At 41.0% G+C, this 19,922-nt stretch overlaps 1 protein-coding gene across 1 annotated transcript; it reads left to right on the forward strand.

Moving 5' to 3' along the window:
• Positions 1-3,477: 3,477 nt before the first annotated feature.
• LOC127162583 (membrane-spanning 4-domains subfamily A member 4D-like) lies at positions 3,478-11,837 on the forward strand. Its single transcript, XM_051105377.1, has 8 exons — positions 3,478-3,573; positions 6,584-6,827; positions 7,173-7,283; positions 7,381-7,449; positions 7,615-7,755; positions 8,049-8,165; positions 11,346-11,420; positions 11,558-11,837. Exons 2-8 carry the CDS (start codon positions 6,621-6,623, stop codon positions 11,621-11,623), a joined length of 786 nt encoding a protein of 261 aa, XP_050961334.1. The 5' UTR covers positions 3,478-3,573; positions 6,584-6,620; the 3' UTR covers positions 11,624-11,837.
• The last annotated feature ends 8,085 nt before the right edge of the window (positions 11,838-19,922 follow it).

Below are 19,922 nucleotides of genomic sequence, written 5' to 3' on the forward strand. Positions count from 1 at the left end.
ACCATTCAACCATTCAAAAACAAATCAGATAATGGTAATACATGTGCATTGAAATTACACTATTGAAAGAGAACTAAAGAAAAAATCTCTTAAGGATCTTTTAAGATTTAACCAAAATTACATCACTATGACCTTCTAGTCATGGACAAATGATTGAATCACATCATGTCATGTTTGACCATATCTTGCAGCATGATGATGATAAACCACTCATGAATTGGCCTGATTGATTTTGTATGATAAATATATGACTAAAAAATGCCCATGTATATGTGTTATAAACAATATAAAAATCGTTCGTAGCTCAGAATGCCTCTATCCATGAAATGTCTCAGGAGTCAGTTCTCGAAGAGTCTTGAAGCTCTTAAAGTGTCTCTGTAGCTTGTCCTGTTCTTCCCCAAGAACCATCTTGAGTTTGAAGATTGTGAAGTTCCATCTCTCTCTGACGTTCCCTGAAGTTCCTGTTATTCTGTTGTTGTTTGTCGACACAAACTGTCCCGCTTATGATAAGGCCCGAACCTCTCAGCAAATTTCTGGAAGATCACTGACAATGATCTGCGAAAACACTTTTCTTCTTTTCTTATTGAAAAACAAGATTGCTTAAACTTTGTTGCTGATGATGTTACTGTTTTTATTAGATCTGCTCAGGACATTGTGAACTTCAGAACTGTTCTTGGAGTTTGGATGGGTTTAAAGTGTTGGGGGTCTTTCTCGGGACTGATCATTTTATTCAGAAAAACTGGGATGTTTTTTTTGAGAAAATCTCAGGTCAGTTAAATAGATAGGAGATTCTGCCTCAATTGTCTTACAGAGGCAGAGTGCTTATTATTAACAATCTGGCAGCTTCTATGATGTGGCATCGCTTAAGTGTTCTTGACCCACCAAAAGCTTTATTGCAGCACTTACAGAAAATGTTTGTTGATTTCTTTTGGGATGGCTATCACTGGCTTCCTCCTGCATGTCTTTACTTGCCAGTTAATGAAGGGGGACAAGGGCTGATTGATTTAGTGGCATAAGTTAAATCTCTTTACTTTATCCTGAGGCCTGTAAGCAGTGGGTTTTGTTTGGATTAGCTCTGCTCGGGACTTTTGGTCTATTTGTTCTCGACAGGCAGTTGTTTTTAATGTCCACTTTTAGCGGAAAATTTTCACCAGATGTAATGTTTTATAATTCTGTGCTAAACTCTTGGTCCATTCTTAAATCGGGTAGAGATGAGAGGAATCATTTTGACCTGGAAGAACCACTGTTCTATAACCCTCTACTAGATTACAATACTGGCTCTTCTAATGCACTTGTGAAATCCTTTATGGAAAAAGGAATGACTAAACTTTCCGATCTAGTTGACACTTCTTCTAAAGCATGGAGGTCAGTGGTAGATATCTGCAGTCAGGCTGGTTTTAAGTCAGTTAGAACTATAGAACGGTTCATTGGTGGGCTGACAGCAGCTCTTCCCTCCACACTTCTCCTGTTTATTAACTGTTTTCTGTCAGGGCGTCCATCCAGAGTTTCTTTTCCCAAGGTAATTGTGTCTCCCAATGTTTGTTTTTATAACGATCAGGAAGGAAAGTTGCTGTCCTTTAATAGGCTGCAAGAGCTCGATTTCCAGGTGGCCGGAAAGAGAGACCTCTACCACATATGTGTTAAGACAATTTATTTTGACCAAATTAAAGATAGAAGTGACACAAAGTGGAGGGATTTTTTTAACAATCCCTGCTGAGCTCTTTCCTTCTTGCAGAACTTTGTATAAGGGCCCTCTTCCTAAACGTTCTGGGGATCTACAGTGGAGGCTGTTACATTGTACTCTGCCCACTAATTCTCATGTTTCCAAATTTAACTTGAATGTTTCTCCATCCTGTTATTTCTGTTCTTTATCTGAATCTGTTTTTCATGTTTTTACTGAGTGTTTTAGATTAGCTTCAGTGTTTATATTGCTCGAGAGATTAATTGGAGGTTTGGGTTTTGTTTTTTGCAGGACACTGTTTGTTTTTGGATGTAAATATTCTAGAGCAAACAGTCGACAGTGTACCTTAGCCAATTTTATTATGGGGCAAGCCAAGTCTCGCAGATTGGCTGCTGAAGGGCAAAATATAAATGTTCTCCGATATTTTACTGCATTGATGGAGTTCAGGATACGAATGGAATATAGATTCTCTCAAATGACTGATAACTTGCATGATTTTGAGTTCAAATGGTGTATAAATGATGTTTTGCTGTCATTTTGTGAGGATGGGGAATTAATATTTAACTGGTGAGGTGAAGTGAGGGATTTCTTGATAACTTTGTAATGTGAGGAGCTGGATGCGTAATGTAAGGCTTTTTTTAAATGTTTAATAAAGTGTGTTTAAAAGTCAAAAGTCTCTCTCTCTCTCTTAAATTCAAATTCAAAATTGCTTTATTGGCATGACTGTAAACAATACAGTATTGCCAAAGCTTGAAGTACACGTGGAGACATACAACAACAATGAAAAGAACAAAATAACAAAAGAAGAAAAATATATATAGTACTGTGCAAAAGTTTTAGACATATTTTCAACAACAATGAAAAGAGTGTGTCGGTAAAAAATAACAAAAGAAGTAAAATCTATGAGATGTTTGTTTGCACAAGGAGTCTGACAACAGCCTGATCTCACCAAAAGCTCTGGAATGACATGAAGAAACACAGAACAAACTGAAACAGACTAAATCCAGAAGAACTGTGGCAACATCTCCAAGATGCTTCAAGAAACCTACCTGCAAAGCTACCTGAAAAACTCTGCACAAGTGCACCTAGGGCAAAAGCTGCTGTAAACACAAAGAATGGTCACATCAAATGTTGATTTCATTTAGTTAATAGAAGGTAATTGATAAAGAGAATCTATTTATGACAGCATCCTCATTTTACAGCATTTTTACACAAGTGCCTAAAACTTTTAACAGTGCTGCAGCTTTGCAGGTAGGTTTCTTGAAGCATTCTGGAGACTTTGTCACAGTTCTTCTGGATTTAGTCTGTCTGAGTTTGTTCTGTTTCTTCATGTCATTCCAAACAGACTGGATGATGATGAGATCTCTGTGCAGAACACTCACTGTTGTCAGACTCCTTGTGCAAACAAAAATCTCACTAGATCATTACAATTAATGGCAAAATGAATGTTTGGAAATGTAAACTGATATTTCTTACTGACACACTACAGCAAAAGACCGACTTTTAATTGACTTTAAACCAGTTCTAACTAAACACCAAAATGTGAGGAAAAAAAATCAAGCATGTATGATGGAGTATTTAAATAAATGCTTACTTAAGGCAACACCAAATGAGCAGGTTCATAATAACAGAGAGACTGTTATGTTACCATCCAGTAGCAGCAAACATGTTTCCTCCTTCCGGAAAACACTCGGAATTTAGTTTTAACTCCACAAAAAATGAAGTGACTTAAGAAGGACAAGCGGTGAGCCAATCACAGCCGTTTAGCGTCAGGATGGACCAATCACAGTCGGGATGGCGCTTTGATGGTTTGCATGGAAATCGAAACTTAACAAGCGTGAGTTCGTCATTGATCAGATCGCTTTAAACCAAAGCCTCTGTCTTATTCATCGGTAAGTCCAGTATGCTCTCTCATATATGATGCTAAGATCACGAGATTTGATTTGTGCGTGTGTCAAATTTACTGCGAATTTACTACTGTTTTTACCGGGATTAGTCAGGAACGATTTATGACTAGCGTTTATCACAGGTGTTTATTATATACGTACAGTAAATATGAATGCCATATATGTGTCTGTTAAAAATATTTCTGTATATGTCAACTGATATTTCACCTTCTCCCCTAGTAGTAGATGAAGTTTGTGTTTACAAACAATTATTATTTACTCAATATAAACTTTACATAGTACAATGTCCAATAGACAGTGAATTAAGCTGTAGAGAGGATAAAGCTCAACGATCTGGCATTAAATGCTTACATGCCACGTTCCAGCTGTTTTTAACCACGCAATGCAGCTCGTTTTGTTTTTTGATCATGCAAACTGGTGTTTCTTACTGTATTATTTTAATGTATTGTTTTAATTATGCACATATATCTGGTTTGTAGCACAATTTACTGCATTTTGTTATTCTTCTCATTATTTACCCTACAGTGAATCATTTACAGAAAACTGTACTTCTGCATTAAAAAATAAGGAAGCAGTCCAACAGGATCTGATTTGCATTTCATTTCATTTTTTATTACTTGTCTCACCCTAAGAACCTTTGGGTTGTGTAATTTAAAAAAAAAAAAAAAAATACTTCTGTTTTATGCACAGAGGTGGAAAGTAATGAATTACATTAACTCGCATTACGTAACGAGTTACAAAACATTACTGTAAGTAATTTTTGAAATCTGTAATTTTACTTTTACTCCAGTATAGTATATGTCTGAAGCATTGTACTTCGTTACATTGTAAAACACATTAATTACTGAGGTAAAAAAAAATGTTCCCTGAAAACTATTATCAGTATTTTGCAAAAACCAAACAAAACACTCCTACAGTCAGCACTGAAGTCTAGCAGATCAGACTAGTGCGCATTTAGAGTGCGTCCTTTCACTATGTGATTTAGTCTGTTAAAATGCATTTAGAATGATCACAAAATTGAAGATATAGGGGCAAAAGTGTATATATTTATATCAATTCATATAGTAAATCACTATCACATGAGCGCCATTTTTTCTCCAGAAATTAGTGCAATTAAACAGTGTGTAGCTACATCTAAATGGCACTTCAGATGAAGCTTCTGTTTCCTCTGCACTGCCAAGATGAATTTTGTTGATGCTGATTTAATTTGCCTCGTAACGGCCCAAATGTTTTATTATTATAAATAACTGATTTCTTTAATTAAAAACAACTAGTTAGAGATTTATAGGTTTTTATATCACAGGAGTATCAAGTTCAGTTCCTTATAGTTCAGACCCTGCTCCAACACATACCATGTAGTTTTTAAATAAGCCTAAATGATTAGATTAGCTGGATCACATGTGTTTAATTAGGGTTATATCTAAACTGCGCAGGGCTGTGGCCCTCCAGGAACTGACACCCTTGGCCTATCACATTTTCGCCCCCTCCCACTGTTAAAATGTAAAAGTAATTTTTAGTAAATTTCAAATGAGCTACTTTTTACTTTTACTTGAGTAGATTTTTAGACGGGTACTTTTACTTGTACTTAGGTAAAATTTCATTAATGTAATGGTACTTTTAATTGAGTAGAATATTTTTGTACTCTTTCCACCTCTGTTTACGCACTTGTATTTATTTACACTTTCGTGTTAAAATAATTGCTGAAGCTTTTATCATGGTACCGTCACAGTATTGAACAAACATTTAAAACGTTTGGGCTCGGGCTCAGGCTCCCCGAATTGAAGTGTGGTCTGGCTGGGTTCTGGGTCTCGAGTGGGGCTGGTGTCATCGTCCACAGTCACTGACGATTTACAAGACACCAGCACCCACTCAATGTAGGCGGCGAGGCTCTCTCGAGGACCTTTCCCAGACAGCCGTGCTCGTGCGGTGGTGTTCAGTCCGGTCCGATAGAACGTGCAGAGGCTGCTGTCCGGGAAATGTGTTAAGTTTGCAAGGAACACAAAGTCTGCGGTGTGATCCTCGCGAGAGTGTTCCCCCTGCTCCAGCAGGAGGACGAGGACGGCAGGGTCATCCATGGAAAACAGACGAAAAAACACAACTTGGCGAAAAAAAACGTAACCAAAACCCGCCGAGGAAACACGGCGCTTATTATTTTTGAAAGGTCTGATCTACTGGCAAGGTCATCCATGGAAAACATTAATCCAAACAGGTAAATACAAGGGAAAAACACAACTTGACTAACACATTTCAGTTAAATGACTGTTTCCCCTTTTTCACTGAATGCTGTTAAATTATGAATACAAATACAAATAATCTAAAGCTATTAAAATGCTCAAATATACATGACTGATTTCAGCCTAGTTTGTTGCAACTTGGTTTTAAAGTTCTTTAACATGCCATAGACAGAGAAAGAACAATCAGCATTTAAAATGGACGCACACATTTCAGTGAAATGACTGTTTACCCTCTTTGACTGAATGCTGTTAAATTATGTATAGAGCAAATATACATGTTAGCTTGCTTGTTGTGCAAAAGAGCATCATTTATTTATGTCCCTCTAGTGTATACTTGCAACAGACCTGCATTTAGAATTAGAATTTTTTTTTTTTTTCAAAAAAAGACTCAAAATGTGAGAAACAAGATTCCCTGATCTGATGAAGCTCAGTTCCAAGAATCATGTTTGGAGGAAACCGACAGCTCATCACTTGTATTGATGGGTCATTCAACGATGTGTTCATTTTTAATGAATCTTTAGTAGTTTCAAAGAGCGATTCATTCATTTAGTGTTGACTGCATCTGCGCAACATCTATAGGATCTGTACAGGAAACAGAATATTTAGTTCATCTCTCAGGTCTTCAGGTCCGAGTCATTTGTTCCTTTGTCACGTAACGTGACAGCTGTGATGTACACAGAAATTAGTGATGAATATTTATGAAGACTATTTCAATAAATAATTTCATTAATAACTCAATCATACCTGTTTTGGTTTACTAGGGTTTCGTACAGGTCAGTTTGTGATTCAGAAAGCAGAATGTCCAGCACTGGTCCAGCACCCGCGAACTCTTCAGCGTTCGTCATCCAGTTTCAACCGCCAACACAAACAACACCTGTTACGATGCTGACAAGCGCTCCTGTGGTGACAAATGCTCCTGTACCTGTTTATGTACAACAGGTGGTGGGAGTTTCACCTCTACAAGGAATTCAGGCGTTTCTAAAAGGCCAACCGAAAGCCCTTGGGGTGAAAAGTGTCTCATAATTCTAAATAACTGACTATTCTATGTGTGTGTATATTGCCTTGAGGACTAGGTGCCTAGGTTTATCATTAACAGAGTGAAATAGTCAACTTTACAGTGTATCAGTGACAAAGAATGATGTTTTAGGAGTTGCAAAGTATCAATAAATGTGACGTAATCCAATCATGCAAATACAGTGACATTTACACATGATAGTTCAACACTTAAAGAGTGTATTTTGGGATATTTTTTCTAATACAATCACAAGTCTGTAACTACAGCTGCCATAAATATTGTGTATTTTACACTGTTCCCCTTCATTAATATATCTTATTCTTCTTTTAAAACAGACGGTCCAGATAATGATCGGTGTGCTGACTTTCCTGATTGGCATTGTGTTCACAGTTAATGCAGAATTCATCTTTGTCATTAGCGGTCTTCCTTACTGGGGATCTCTCATCGTAAGAAACAATTACACAATTAATTGTTCTGTCTTTTATAATACAAGCTACATATTCCAACGCAAGCCTCAATTTTTCTCTTTCTCTCTCTTCTCAGTACATTAGCGCTGGCTCGCTCTGCATTGCTGCTGAAAATAAAATTAATTCACCCTCCAGTTTGTGTTTGGTACGTACAGCCACTGGTGCTTTGACCCTGCTTATTATATATTTTATTTATTTTTTTATAATCAAGTAGTGTACTTTTTAAGCACACTCCAGATACTTTTCTATCTACATTAACTTGCTGACACAACGTTTCAAAGTTCTTGCTAATTTATTGATTGGCCTACAGGTGAACGCTTCACTTGGAATGAACGTTTTCAGTACCATAACCGCAGGCATCGCCATTATTTTACTTTCACTGGATTTGGTTATGGGGCCATACACTTACTGCAGCGATTATGACTGTTATCGATTAGTGAGATTGTATGAGGTATGTTATCAACTTTTGTATTCACATTTATTTAGTAATTACTATAGGATCACTGTGTGGTCAGTACACAAGCCTTAAAGGAATAGTTCACCCAAAAATGAAAATGACCCCATGATTTACTCAACCTCAAGTCATCATAGGTGTATATGACTTTATGATAAATATATTACATTACCATATGAACCTTAAGGATTGTGGGTTCTGGACTGCTGAGTATTCAATGTAACAGTGTGAGTAGTAATTATCATTGATTTTGTTACTTTTATTTGTGTTAATATAGACTTTTTTCTCAGACTCTTTTCAGTGGAATCAGAGGTGTGTTGTTGGTATTCGCCGTGCTTGAGTTTATCATCTCCATCTTTCTGTCAGCATTTGCCTGTAAAGCCAACGCATGCTGTTGTCCTCCTCAGGTGAGTAATGAGCCAATTTTCTTTTTTTAAACAGGATTTCATAAGCTTACTTTCACATTAGTGTGCCATTACGTACACCGCTAAATGTACGTATTCATCATAAGCATTTTTTTGTTTTGTTTTTAAATCTTTTCCTCATTTTAGAAGATTCATTTAATAGTGTAAAACACAACATGTCCACCCTGTTGTGTCGATTCATACTGAATATGAAAATGTTTAAAAAAAGATTTTATGTATCCATTAAAATTCTTTTTAAATGTTAATCATCTGCTAGCCCGTTGTTCTACTGTAGCTAGTAATGGGTTTATTTAGCTTCAAACTTACACCCTGTTACACACTGCATTGCAAAAATGTCGCATAACAGGTTGGAAAAATTTCCTAGACCACGTGTGAAATATTTGGTCAGTATTATAATTCAACTTGAGGCCTGAGTTCAACTATCGTGTTTTCTGATAGACAGACATGTTCTCCCCCTGATCAGCCTAAAAAAAATATTTAAGCAAACTGTAATTCAACAAACCTGCTACTCTCAAAATAATTTGTCAAAAAACATTTGTCAGGTTTTTGTTGTTAATACAATTTGTTGTAAAATTCATTTCTGACATGAGATGGGGTTTTAGTGTAATGTTACAAGATAATTTAAAAAAAAATCTAAAATTACGAGATGAAAGTCGTAATATTTCGAGAATGAAGCAGAAATTACAATTAAAAAAAAGTCTAAATATTGTGAAAATAAAGTCGAAATTACCAGAATAAAGTAGAAATGTTTCAAGAATAATGTAGATATTATAAGAATAAAGTATAAAATTATGAGAATTAAATAGTAGCAATTAAAGTTGTAATATTTTGAGAGTATATCCTGCACATGCAAATTGGCTGGATTGGGAGCACTGGGAGAAGATTCCAGGCCACAGAAATTTATTTGAATATGTGGGATCATTAGCAGAAATCATACCAATGTGTTATACTTGCAAGGACAGAATGCTTGGCAATATTATTTCACATCTTTGATTGCATTCATTAGGCCTGTTCGTAATGCACCAGCCACCCAATAATAGTGATAAGCTTTGTGCTTTTGGTACTTTTAATATAAAACAAAGTCTCAGCTTTCAAATCTGTCAGTTTTATAGCAAAATATTTTGTCTAACAATAATTTGCCTTTCAATAATGTGTTTTTCACGCTTTTTAGTGTGGCGGGACAGATCGCTGTGAATCATGTGAATCAGTCATCTTTTCGATTACAATCAGACATTCGTTTCATTAAATGATACGGTTTTCTTTGTGAAAATTCCACCACCTAGGTCTACTCCGTAAAAATATCTGCAGCATCCAAATTTTCATTCCTCGCATGTATTCAATTAAAAACAACAATAAAATGTTATAAAGGTTGAAGTGTGCTTCAACTCGTTAACATACGTTATATTGTTGTCTTTTTTAAGGTATATAAATGAATTAACAAGTTGTTTTATTCTCTGTATAATACAATAAATGATTGGAAGTAGTAGTAATAACTAGAATGTACATTTCCTGAAGAAAATGTGAGTGGTGCTTGCCGTGGCAAACTCGGCCCTTGGTTGCTAGGGTGCTGTAAGTGGTTGCTAGGGTACTCGGGGTAGTTGCTAGGGTGTTAGTAGGCAGTCATTGGTTGTCACAGGTAGTTACTATGGAGTGTTACAGAGTTCTTAGCATGTTTTTAACCTTATTTAGCACTTAGCTAATCAGTATTAGCATGTAGCTAATCACTGCTAGCATGACTAACATCTTAAGAATTCTGTTTGCTAGCATGAGCCCTCTACGATGTTTTGATGCAAAGATATAGGTGTTCCTAAACGGTTGCTAGGGTACTCTGAGTGGTTGTTAGGGAGTGGCCAATGACGATTCTCCAAAGGCCGCATGCCAGTATGAATGATATAAACCAATCCCCATGTCTCTATGACATTCAGATTTGAAAACATGCCTGTTTGGGTTTTGGTTGCTAGGGTGCTCGATAGTGGTTGCTAGGAAGTGTCTATGGTGATTCATGATTGGCTGTTTCCTGCCCTGAGTCAAACAAGCCCACCCCCATGTCTCTATGATACTGTGATCCACAGTTATGTTCAATGCAAAATTCCTATGTAAATTACCATAGCAGAAGAAAAACCTGTTTTTTTTTAATGGCCTCTATGGGACATAGTAAGTCTATGGGGCCACTTTGGGGGGCTCTTGCACCCCAGGGGTACAACTTATACCCCATTGCAAGGTATGTTCTCGCACAGCTCTCCAAATGTGTTGAATCACAGGTTTCTGTAAAACTCTCGCTCGGCGCTACGGCCCGTCAAAGTCGGCCGCAATGTTACGTCTATGGGATTTTTCGTCATGTGTACGATCATCGTACACCCGATCACTTATAAAAGTCATAGCACATCTTTCCTCAATAAGCCGCACGATTTGACACCTGTTTTGTGGGTCCGGTGCGGGACTAGTTATACGCCGAAATCTGCCCGGAATCTAGAAGAAGTATGTGAGATAGTAATAGTGAAGCTGGCCTTTGCCAAGCCCCACTAATTAACGTCTTCCATTTATTATTTGCAGTGCACCAGACACAAGTAATCACAATAGTTTTGTGCTCTGCTGCTTTTAATATAACACAACTCAGCTTTCAAATTAACTCTTTAATTCAAGTTTATAGCATGAAATAAACATGAAGGAACATCAGAAGGAATTTAGCCTAATTTAATTAAAAGAATGTCTAATTATAATCAGAACATGGCGCTTAAACTGAGGCAAATACAGTGATCTGTCACTCCACATTAAAGAGCATGAAAAACACATTATTGCAACAGACATATTGTTCGTATTTTGCTATTTTGCTAAAGATTTTGAAAGCTGAGACTTTGGAATTTCTTCCGTTTCTCCTAATCTGGGCCATTTGCAAGCAGAATGTGCTAGAATTAACCTATTTATTTATCATCAATTTGACTTTATTCTTAAATTATTTTGACTTTATTCTCGAAACATTTCGACTATTTTTTCTCGTAATTTTTTTTTTACGTGGCAACGTGGTTTTTCATAATACAGTGAGGTTTATAAACCTGTAATACTGGAGTCTGGCAGTGTCATTCTGTTTATGGCATTTCACAGTAAGAAGGCATAAAACAGTACATGTGTATTTTTTTTTTGTTTGTTTTGTTTTATCCAAAGGTGCAGTATGCTCCTTTACCTCCACAGCCCTCTGATTTCAGACCCAGTCATTTCTATGGTCTCAACAGCTCAGAGGTAAGAGAAACCTAAACCTGACGTAGTTGGACTTGGAGTAAAATTAAATATTGAATGTCTATGTACTGTAAAGTATTCAGAAATGGATGCAATACTATTATCAACAAAAAATATGTTTTTTTTTTTTTTTCTTGTAGATACCTGCGTCCAGCAGCTCATCCATTCATCACCAGCCTGCAGAAATTCCCCCCACAATACAATGAATCAAAATAAATATGAATAAGTGGACAGTGTTATCTTATGAAATCTAGGAATGTATTAGAAAAGATAATGCAATATATTAAATGGTACACTTCCATATATGAGACACTAGTGTTCACATTTTCGGTATATTGCAATGTATTCATGTATGGCTATATATTCATACCTATACAAAATGACAAAATCTTTGCATGTAATAGCTTTACGACACTCAATTTCTCTTTTAAGAGTTAATGCTTGGGTTTACATATAGCTGAACACATTTTTAAATTTTACATTTTTTTTAAACTTTTTATCACTTTACTCTTTGCTTAAATGAATCATTCAGTGACGGTGACCTGCTGCCACCTACTGGCAGTTTATTTACATCTTTAGTATTTCTATATTTAAAACTTGTTTCGTAGTTGTACACAGACTTTAAATTTAGTAAAATTCCCCCCCAAAAAAAAAAAAAAAAAAAAAAAAATAGACATTTACAGCAGAAACATTAACATCCTTAACGTTTTTCTGATCATGAAACAGAGCAAGGCTGTTCCTGATGGGACACTGCTTTCCACACAGCCGGTCACACACACAGACAAAATAGCTGAGGATATGGTAATACCTGTCAGTCAATAGCGGTGGGCGGGGCTACCGAAATATGACGTCATTGTGGAGACAGGCTCCAAAGTGCTTGTTTTTGAGCCTGGTTTGAGTTTATGAAGTTTGAAGAGAAAAAAAAAAGAGTATGTATTTTTATCCCTCTAAGATGGCTGTCTACACACAACTCCAACGCCCATTTTTGTCCAAACACCTTCTAAAAGTGGATTTTGCATAATAGGTGCCCTTCAAAGATCATAATCCCATTAAATAATCATTAAATTAATAATCCTATGCATTTTAAAATAAATGCAGAATGAAATTTAATCTCATTGTGAATTGCACAGAATCTTTCTGAATTTACAAAAATCCTTCCTAGATCAAATTAAAAACCTAAAAAAAAAACTAAAAAAAAAAAGCAAAAACACAGAGTAACATCACATAGATATTGTTACGGATCTGGTCGGTGAGCTGCGGACCGCTCACCACCAGATGTCACTCTCACCTTGTTCTCACACACTGACTGTTGCACCACACCCCGGACTCCATTTCCCTTCAGCCACTGCTCTTACCATTTGCACCAATCACGGACTGTATAAAAGCCCCGGTCTTCCAGTCACTCTCCGCCGAGTATTGATTCATTAGCAGTCATACAAAGCGTTTCCCTCCGTGTTCTTTTTGTCTTAGTTTGTTTGTTATCTCGTTTTGATCTCTCGCCTGTCTAACCATTCTCCTGCCTAGCCCTCATTTGGATTACGTACGCCGCTGATTGACCCTCGCTCGTTTCAGGATTACTCTTTGTTTGCTGTCCATACACCTGCTTGCCGTTGTTCGACCCTGCCTGCCTGACCATGTCTATGTCTCGTCCATACAATAAAAGTTTGCACTTGGATCCGCTCGTCTACCTCAAACTATGGCGGTCGCGTCAGAACGTGTGCCCAAAATGCCGGCGACTGCGGTGCCCGTTCACAAGATGGCGGCAGCGCCGGCGCGCGCTCACACAATGGCGGCGACGGCGGAGCCCGTTCACAAGATGGCGGCGGAAACAGAGCTCCGTCACGTCACAGCTGCCATACCAGAGCTATATGGAGTTACTGCTGCATTTCCTGAGTCAAGTCAAGTTGCAGCTGTGTTTCCTGAGTCAAGTCGAGTTTCCAAGACAAGTCAAGTTGCAGCTGTGTTTCCCGAGTCAGGTCAAGTTTCCGAGTCCAGTCCAGTTGCAGCGGCATTTCCCGAGTCAAGTCAAGTTTCCTTGCCAAGCCAAGTTGCAGCTGTATTTCCTGAGTCAAGTCAAGTTTCTAAGTCAAGTCAAGTTGCGGCTGCGTTTCCTGAGTCAAGTCAAGTTTCTAAGTTAAGTCAAGTTGCAGCTGCATGTCCTGAGTCAAGTCAAGTTCCTAAGTCAAGTCAAGTTGCAGCTGCGTTTCCTGAGTCAAGTCAAGTCTCCAAGTCAAGTCAAGTTGCAGCAGCGTTTCATGTGTCGAGTCAAGCTGCAGCCGTGTCTCCTAAGTCCAGTCAAGCATCCAAGTCCAGTCAAGCTTCCAAGTCCAGTCAAGCTTCCAAGTCCAGTCAAGCCAAAGCCGCCATTCCTGAGTTAAGCAAGGTCACGGGCGTCATTCCTTCAAGGTCAAGCAAGGTTTCACCCGAGCACCCAGCACCACCTTACAAGATGGCCGCCACGCCAGAGCCTGTCGCAAAGATGGCCGCCAACGCCACGTCAGCCCAGCCAGCGCCTGCTAGCGCCACGTCAGCCAAGCCAGCGCCCGCCAACGCCACGTCAGCCAAGCCAGCGCCCGCCAACGCCACGTCACCCAAGTCACGTCACAACCAAGTCACGTCACAGCCAAGTCAAGTCACGTCACAGCTGTTCCAGCCAAGCCAAGTCACTGCTGTTGTACTAAAGCCAGGTCAAGTCACAGCTGATCCAGCCACGCCAAGCAAAGTTACAGCCGTGGTTCCCGAGTCAAGCAAAGTCACAGCCGTGGTTTCTAAGTCAATCAAAGTCACAGCCGTGGGACCTGAGTCAAGCCAAGATACAGCCAAGTCAAGTCACGTTCCAGCTGTTCCTACCAAGTCAAGTCAAGTCACAGCCAAACCAAATCGGGTCACTACTGAGCTTCACGAACCAAGTCAAACCACAGCTGATCTTCATGAGCCAAGTTACGTCTCGTCTGACCGCCCAGAGTCAAGTTACGTCTCGTCTGACCGCCCAGAGTCAAGTTACGTCTCGTCTGACCACCCAGAGTCAAGTTACGTCTCGTCTGTCAGTCCAGAGCCAAGTCACATCTCGTCTGACCTTCCAGAACCTCGCCAGGTCAAGTCCACCATCCCAAGGTCACGGCCCGTTATGATGGCCAGTTTGCTGGACCCACCACTGGTGTCGGTACGGTCAGCCAACCTGCCAGTAGAGTTAGCATACTCTGGACCCACCTGTAAGGAGATCCTATCTCCCGCTGCTGCTCTTCCATTAATGGCAGTTGCCGTTTGGTGCGTGTGGGCTGCACACTGCGCTCCTGAGGTCACGCCCGTTCCCAAGTCAGCTCCTGAGGTCACGCCTGTTCCCAAGTCAGCCTCTGAGGTCACGCCTGTTCCCAAGTCAGCCTCTGAGGTCACGCCTGTTCTCAAGTCAGCCTCTGAGGTCACGCCTGTTCTCAAGTCAGCCTCTGAGGTCACGCCTGATCACAAGCCTGCGCCAGAGCTCCCGTCTGATCACAAGCCTGCGCCAGAGCTCCCGTCTGATCACAAGCCTGCTTCAGAGGTCCCATCTGGTCTCAAGTCTGCTCCAGAGGCCTTCCCCATCGGAGAAGCTGCGCCAATGCCTCCAGAGGTGTCGGCGCTTGCTGTAGAACCTCTTATGGAGGGGGCGTTAACCACTAAACTCTCTGCTTCTCCTCTCATTCTGTCTGCCTCCTCTGTCACTGTTCTCCCCAGGTCCCAGTCCATGACGCAGCCACCTGTTCCGCCCCAGAGGGCTGCGGCACCTCCTGTTCCACCCCGGAGGGCTGCGGTGCCTCCTGTTCCGCCCCGGAGGACTGCTGCGCCTTCTCCCCCTATTCTGTCTGCCTCCTCTGTCCCTGTTCTCCCCAGGTCCCAGTCCATGACGCAGCCACCTGTTCCGCCCCGGAGGGCTGCGGTACCTCCTGCTCCGCCTCCTGTTCCGCCCCGGAGGGCTGCGGTACCTCCTGCTCCGCCTCCTGTTCCGCCCCGGAGGACTGCTGCACCTTCTCCCCCTGTTCTGTCTGCCTCCTCTGTCCCTGCTTTCCCCAGGTCCCAGACCGTGACGCAGATTCCTGTTCTGCCCTGGAGGGCTGCTCTGTCTCCTGCTCTGCCTCCAGCTCCGCCCTGGAGGGCTCCTGTGCCTCCTGCTCCGCCTCCGGCTCCGCCCTGGAGGATTCCTGTGCCTTCTGCTCCGCCTCCGGCACCATCCTGGAGGGCTCCTGTGCCTCCTGCTCCGCCTCCAGCTCCACCCTGGAGGACTCCTGCTCTGTCGGTCTTGCCTCAGTCACCTGGTCCTCCGCACGGACCGGGCCCTCCAGCCCTTGCCCTGTCTCGCCCCCGCCCCACCGCTCCCCTGGACTATGGTTCGTTTGTAGCGTCTGGAAGCCTGGGGCTATGTTACGGATCTGGTCGGTGAGCTGCGGACCGCTCACCACCAGATGTCACTCTCACCTTGTTCTCACACACTGACTGTTGCACCACACCCCGGACTCCATTTCCCTTCAGCCACTGCTCTTACCATTTGCACCAATCACGGACTGTATAAAAGCCCCGGTCTTCCAGTCACTCTCCGCCGAGTATTGATTCATTAGCAGTCATACAAAGCGTTTCCCTCCGTGTTCTTTTTGTCTTAGTTTGTTTGTTATCTCGTTTTGATCTCTCGCCTGTCTGACCATTCTCCTGCCTAGCCCTCATTTGGATTACGTACGCCGCTGATTGACCCTCGCTCGTTTCAGGATTACTCTTTGTTTGCTGTCCATACACCTGCTTGCCGTTGTTCGACCCTGCCTGCCTGACCATGTCTATGTCTCGTCCATACAATAAAAGTTTGCACTTGGATCCGCTCGTCTCCCGTCCCTCTGTTACAGATATAGTTTTTTAAAGGATTTCAGTAGTGTTTGTTCCAAAAATTCTGTCCGTGGAAATAATGTTTGTGAAAAAAATATTCATTTTACTCATTATGTGTTTATGGAATATTGTGTAAGGGTCTGCTTTATTTAAACCTGCTATAAGAATGACATAAGAGAAATGTATTAGGGCCCTAAATATAAAGATTTTAATCTTGGGAGTATGATGTAGCAGAATGTATTTGTCTCACTATTACTACATGTGGAAAGTTACCGTTTAGGAGATGTAACCTTGAAGGCTAGGAGATATAAATTGGAGAGATATAAATTGAAGTGTGCCCTCCTTTCTTGGTTGCACTCTGCAGTAACCTGTGTTTCTGTATGACTGTCTGACCTTCTTTGCAAAGAATAAATTATAAAAGACATTTGACTGAGTTTGTCTCTTGTTTTGGTGAGAGTCGGTTTGATTTTGCCACAACAATTTGGTGTCAGAAGTGGGATTCCTTGGATGTGCCTTTTGGACCCGAGAGCTGACAGTGACCGTACATCTTGGACTTAGATGTCGCAGCCCTACCCCGACTAGATTAAGGGATGAGGGGCCACCCGCCAGGGCCCAGGAAGGACACCACTGGAATCAGCAAACAAAACCCAGGTGGCATCAGAACTCTCCGGTAAGAGACAGATCAAGAGATTCTAATAGAATTTGGTTTTGAGAGTAGAATTGGTATTATTAGATTTGGGGTTAATTAAAAAAAAAAAGGGGGGGGGAGGGACGAACCATAGTGGCTGGTCCGATTCTGTGGGCAGTGTGATTAGTTATTGTGGGTTAGAGTCCTGCATAGAATCATGGGAATACAGCACAGCCAATTCATTCTGTAGAAAAGAAAATTGTGACGAAAGCAAGCATGGTTAAAACATTTCTAAAAAGAAGTTGAAATCAGTAGATTGGGATATTTCAAGAAATTGAGATCACGTAAGCAAGTACGACACGAGAAGTACATTTCGAAGAAATTGAAAAGGTTTGCAGGTAATTAAACAGGGTGCAGGGTGCATTCCGCCGGGCCGACTTGGGATTACAGGTCGGATCTGTTGGAGACGTCCGACAGATAGAGTATAGGCGCAGACGGGAGCCCACGGGGGAAAGGAAGCCATTATGGGGAAATCCCAAAGCAAGCTCGCTAAATATGATACACCGGTATTTCATCAAGTGAGAAAATGATTTTCTGAAAGAAGGTACATTGGGTGCTACAAGATTGAGGGTAGTAAAGGAGTCAGTTGAGAAAGGGAGTGAGAAACAGAAAGGGTGCTGTGTGAAGCATGTGTGTGGGAAATGTGAGCAGGCAGTGGATTGTTGGATAAGAAAGGCTGATAAGAGGGAAAGAAAGGTGATGCAAAAAGAACTGGCACATAGGGATGAAAAAGAAAAGAAAAAAGGAAGAATGTGAGGAAAAAGTAACTGCACCACATAGATCCACTAACCCCTTTGATGTGTAATCATACACATCAAAGGGGTATCATCCGTATCATCACTATCCCGTGGCTGAGCTGCAAGCCCTAAAAGTGGACCCTGATCTCGACTGCTCTCCACCAAGAAGACAGACAGCACCACCAGAAAAAGACCATCAGCATTGCCAGCGAGACCGGCAGTACCGTCAGCAATACTGACAGCACTGCTTCCACAGGCGGCAGCAGCTGGAGGGCAAGAGGAAGAAGACCCCGAAATGATTCCCGAAACCCCCAACGAAGAGGAAAGAACTCACAGACTTCCCCCATCAAAGAAAAGAAAGACAAGAAACACTGTGAAAGAAGAAAATGTGAGTATAAAAGCTCCGACGGTCGAAGTTTCGGGGCCTGACGGGGCGATGATGATCTTTAGACCGTGGACTGTGAACGACATGAGACTATTATCATCAACAGTACGAGACTTTCAACAAACACAGTGGCTTGGATGAGCCCGACGACAGAGGAAATCAACCTGGCACCTGGGAGTGTCATTTGCGAAGCTGGTTTCTGAACAGATTGAGACCAGAAATTGCGCAAGCAGTGAAGGGCAACTACATCGAGTGGAAGAATGGATGACTGACTGCTATTTTAGACCCTCAAGCTGGACTGAAAGAAACCCAGAGCAACGGGGTTGTGTGATCTGTGGGACTGATGATCATCTGACCAGAGAATGCAGCAAATGCACACTGTGCAAGAAGTCTGCATTTGACCATCACTGGGTCAGAGAATGTCCAGAGAACCGGCAAAATCAAGAAGCAGACTGAAGGCTGAGCAGTCAACAGCTACAGTACAGAGTACATCTTTTAATCACACACACACACATACACTGATGTAAACAATGCTTTCTGCAATGAAGAAAAAGCTTGCATTTCTTTGTATGTTTCTAAACTGAGTGACGTAAATACTGCTCTCTGCAATGAAGAAAAAGCTTGAGTTTGTTTGAGTGTTTCCAATTTGAATAATGAATTTTTTGATAACTGTACAATGATGTTTGAAAGTGAGGGGTTTCTGAAGATGCCCAAACACCCCATGATAGTGGAGGGAGTATTAGTTGGATTTTTAGCAGGGATGGTTCTGGGGCAACCAGATCTTGTTTACGATCATGTGACTTGCCATGTCAACCGGTACTGACTGATAACATAAATAAGTCCACTTTTGTATCAGGTCATAAAATTTTTGAAAAATTCACAGTGCCTTTAAATTGTGAAACAGAGGGAGGCCGGCTGCTGAAACATGCATTCACGTATTCACCGGTGTGCCCTGTACCCATCATGGCTCGAGATTTATTATGTAAACTAAATTTAGTGCTCATTGCAGACTCCTGGAGTGTCAGAGTGACAGAACAGGAGGACCAATTGTGCTGTCTGTGAGCTGAGCATCAGTGGGTTTATGAATGGCACATTAAAAAACAATGATTGGGCTCAGATGATGTGTGAATTGGCTAAGAATTGAACAAAGCCGTTTAACAAAGAAATTATGATGCCTAACAATTTACGTTGCACGTCACATGTCGTAAGAAAAAAAAGGAGGGAAGAGTGAAACTTTGAGCTGTGATCAAATGTTTTAGACAGAAAGTGTGTGTGTAGTTTCAGTCAGCCTGACAGAAAAACAGTTTCGTTTTGTCTAGTGGCAGGAGAGTCTGTGCCTCACTTATCTGTTTCCAAGGCCAGGGATCAGTTATGGTGTGAAGTAGGGAGATTTGTGAAGAGATAGGTGTGAGATAGGTGTGGGTATGAAACATAGAAAGAGTTTAGGGGCATTTGTGTCAGACTGTAAGTATGACATTAAAGTAGGTAGAATTGTGACCCCTATTAATAAAAGCACAAAAGAAAATCATTGCATGGCAAATATTTGCACCTCAGACATACACCCTGCTTTGGCGGAGGTGCCTCCTAAATTGTGGGTAAAACACAAATATGATGTGGGTTTGATCAAGGGATGTTAACCGGTTATAATCACTCCAAACTCTGATTACAGGCCATGTCAGTAACAGTATCCTCTGAAGGCAGAAGCAATACTGGGTATAAAACCAGTATTTGAGTCACTTTTGAAAGGGGGTATAATAATGCCATGTAATGATTCTCCAGTGCGCACTCCAATATTTAATGTGAAAATTATAAGGGATGAGGGCCAACCTACAAAATGGTGTTTTGTCTAA

Source organism: Labeo rohita, unplaced genomic scaffold (genome assembly GCF_022985175.1).
Source record: "Labeo rohita strain BAU-BD-2019 unplaced genomic scaffold, IGBB_LRoh.1.0 scaffold_976, whole genome shotgun sequence".
Classification (NCBI taxonomy): Eukaryota; Metazoa; Chordata; class Actinopteri; order Cypriniformes; family Cyprinidae; genus Labeo; species Labeo rohita.

What these genes read in the sequence shown, in the direction of transcription:
- LOC127162583 (XM_051105377.1), top strand. Translation starts at nt 6,621, where the DNA reads ATGTCCAGCACTGGTCCAGCACCCGCGAACTCTTCAGCGTTCGTCATC. An exon ending in GCCAACCGAAAGCCCTTGGG is followed by an intron (nt 6,828 to 7,172) that starts GTGAAAAGTGTC and finishes CTTTTAAAACAG; the next exon opens with ACGGTCCAGATAATGATCGG. An exon ending in ATGGTCTCAACAGCTCAGAG is followed by an intron (nt 11,421 to 11,557) that starts GTAAGAGAAACC and finishes TTTTTCTTGTAG; the next exon opens with ATACCTGCGTCCAGCAGCTC.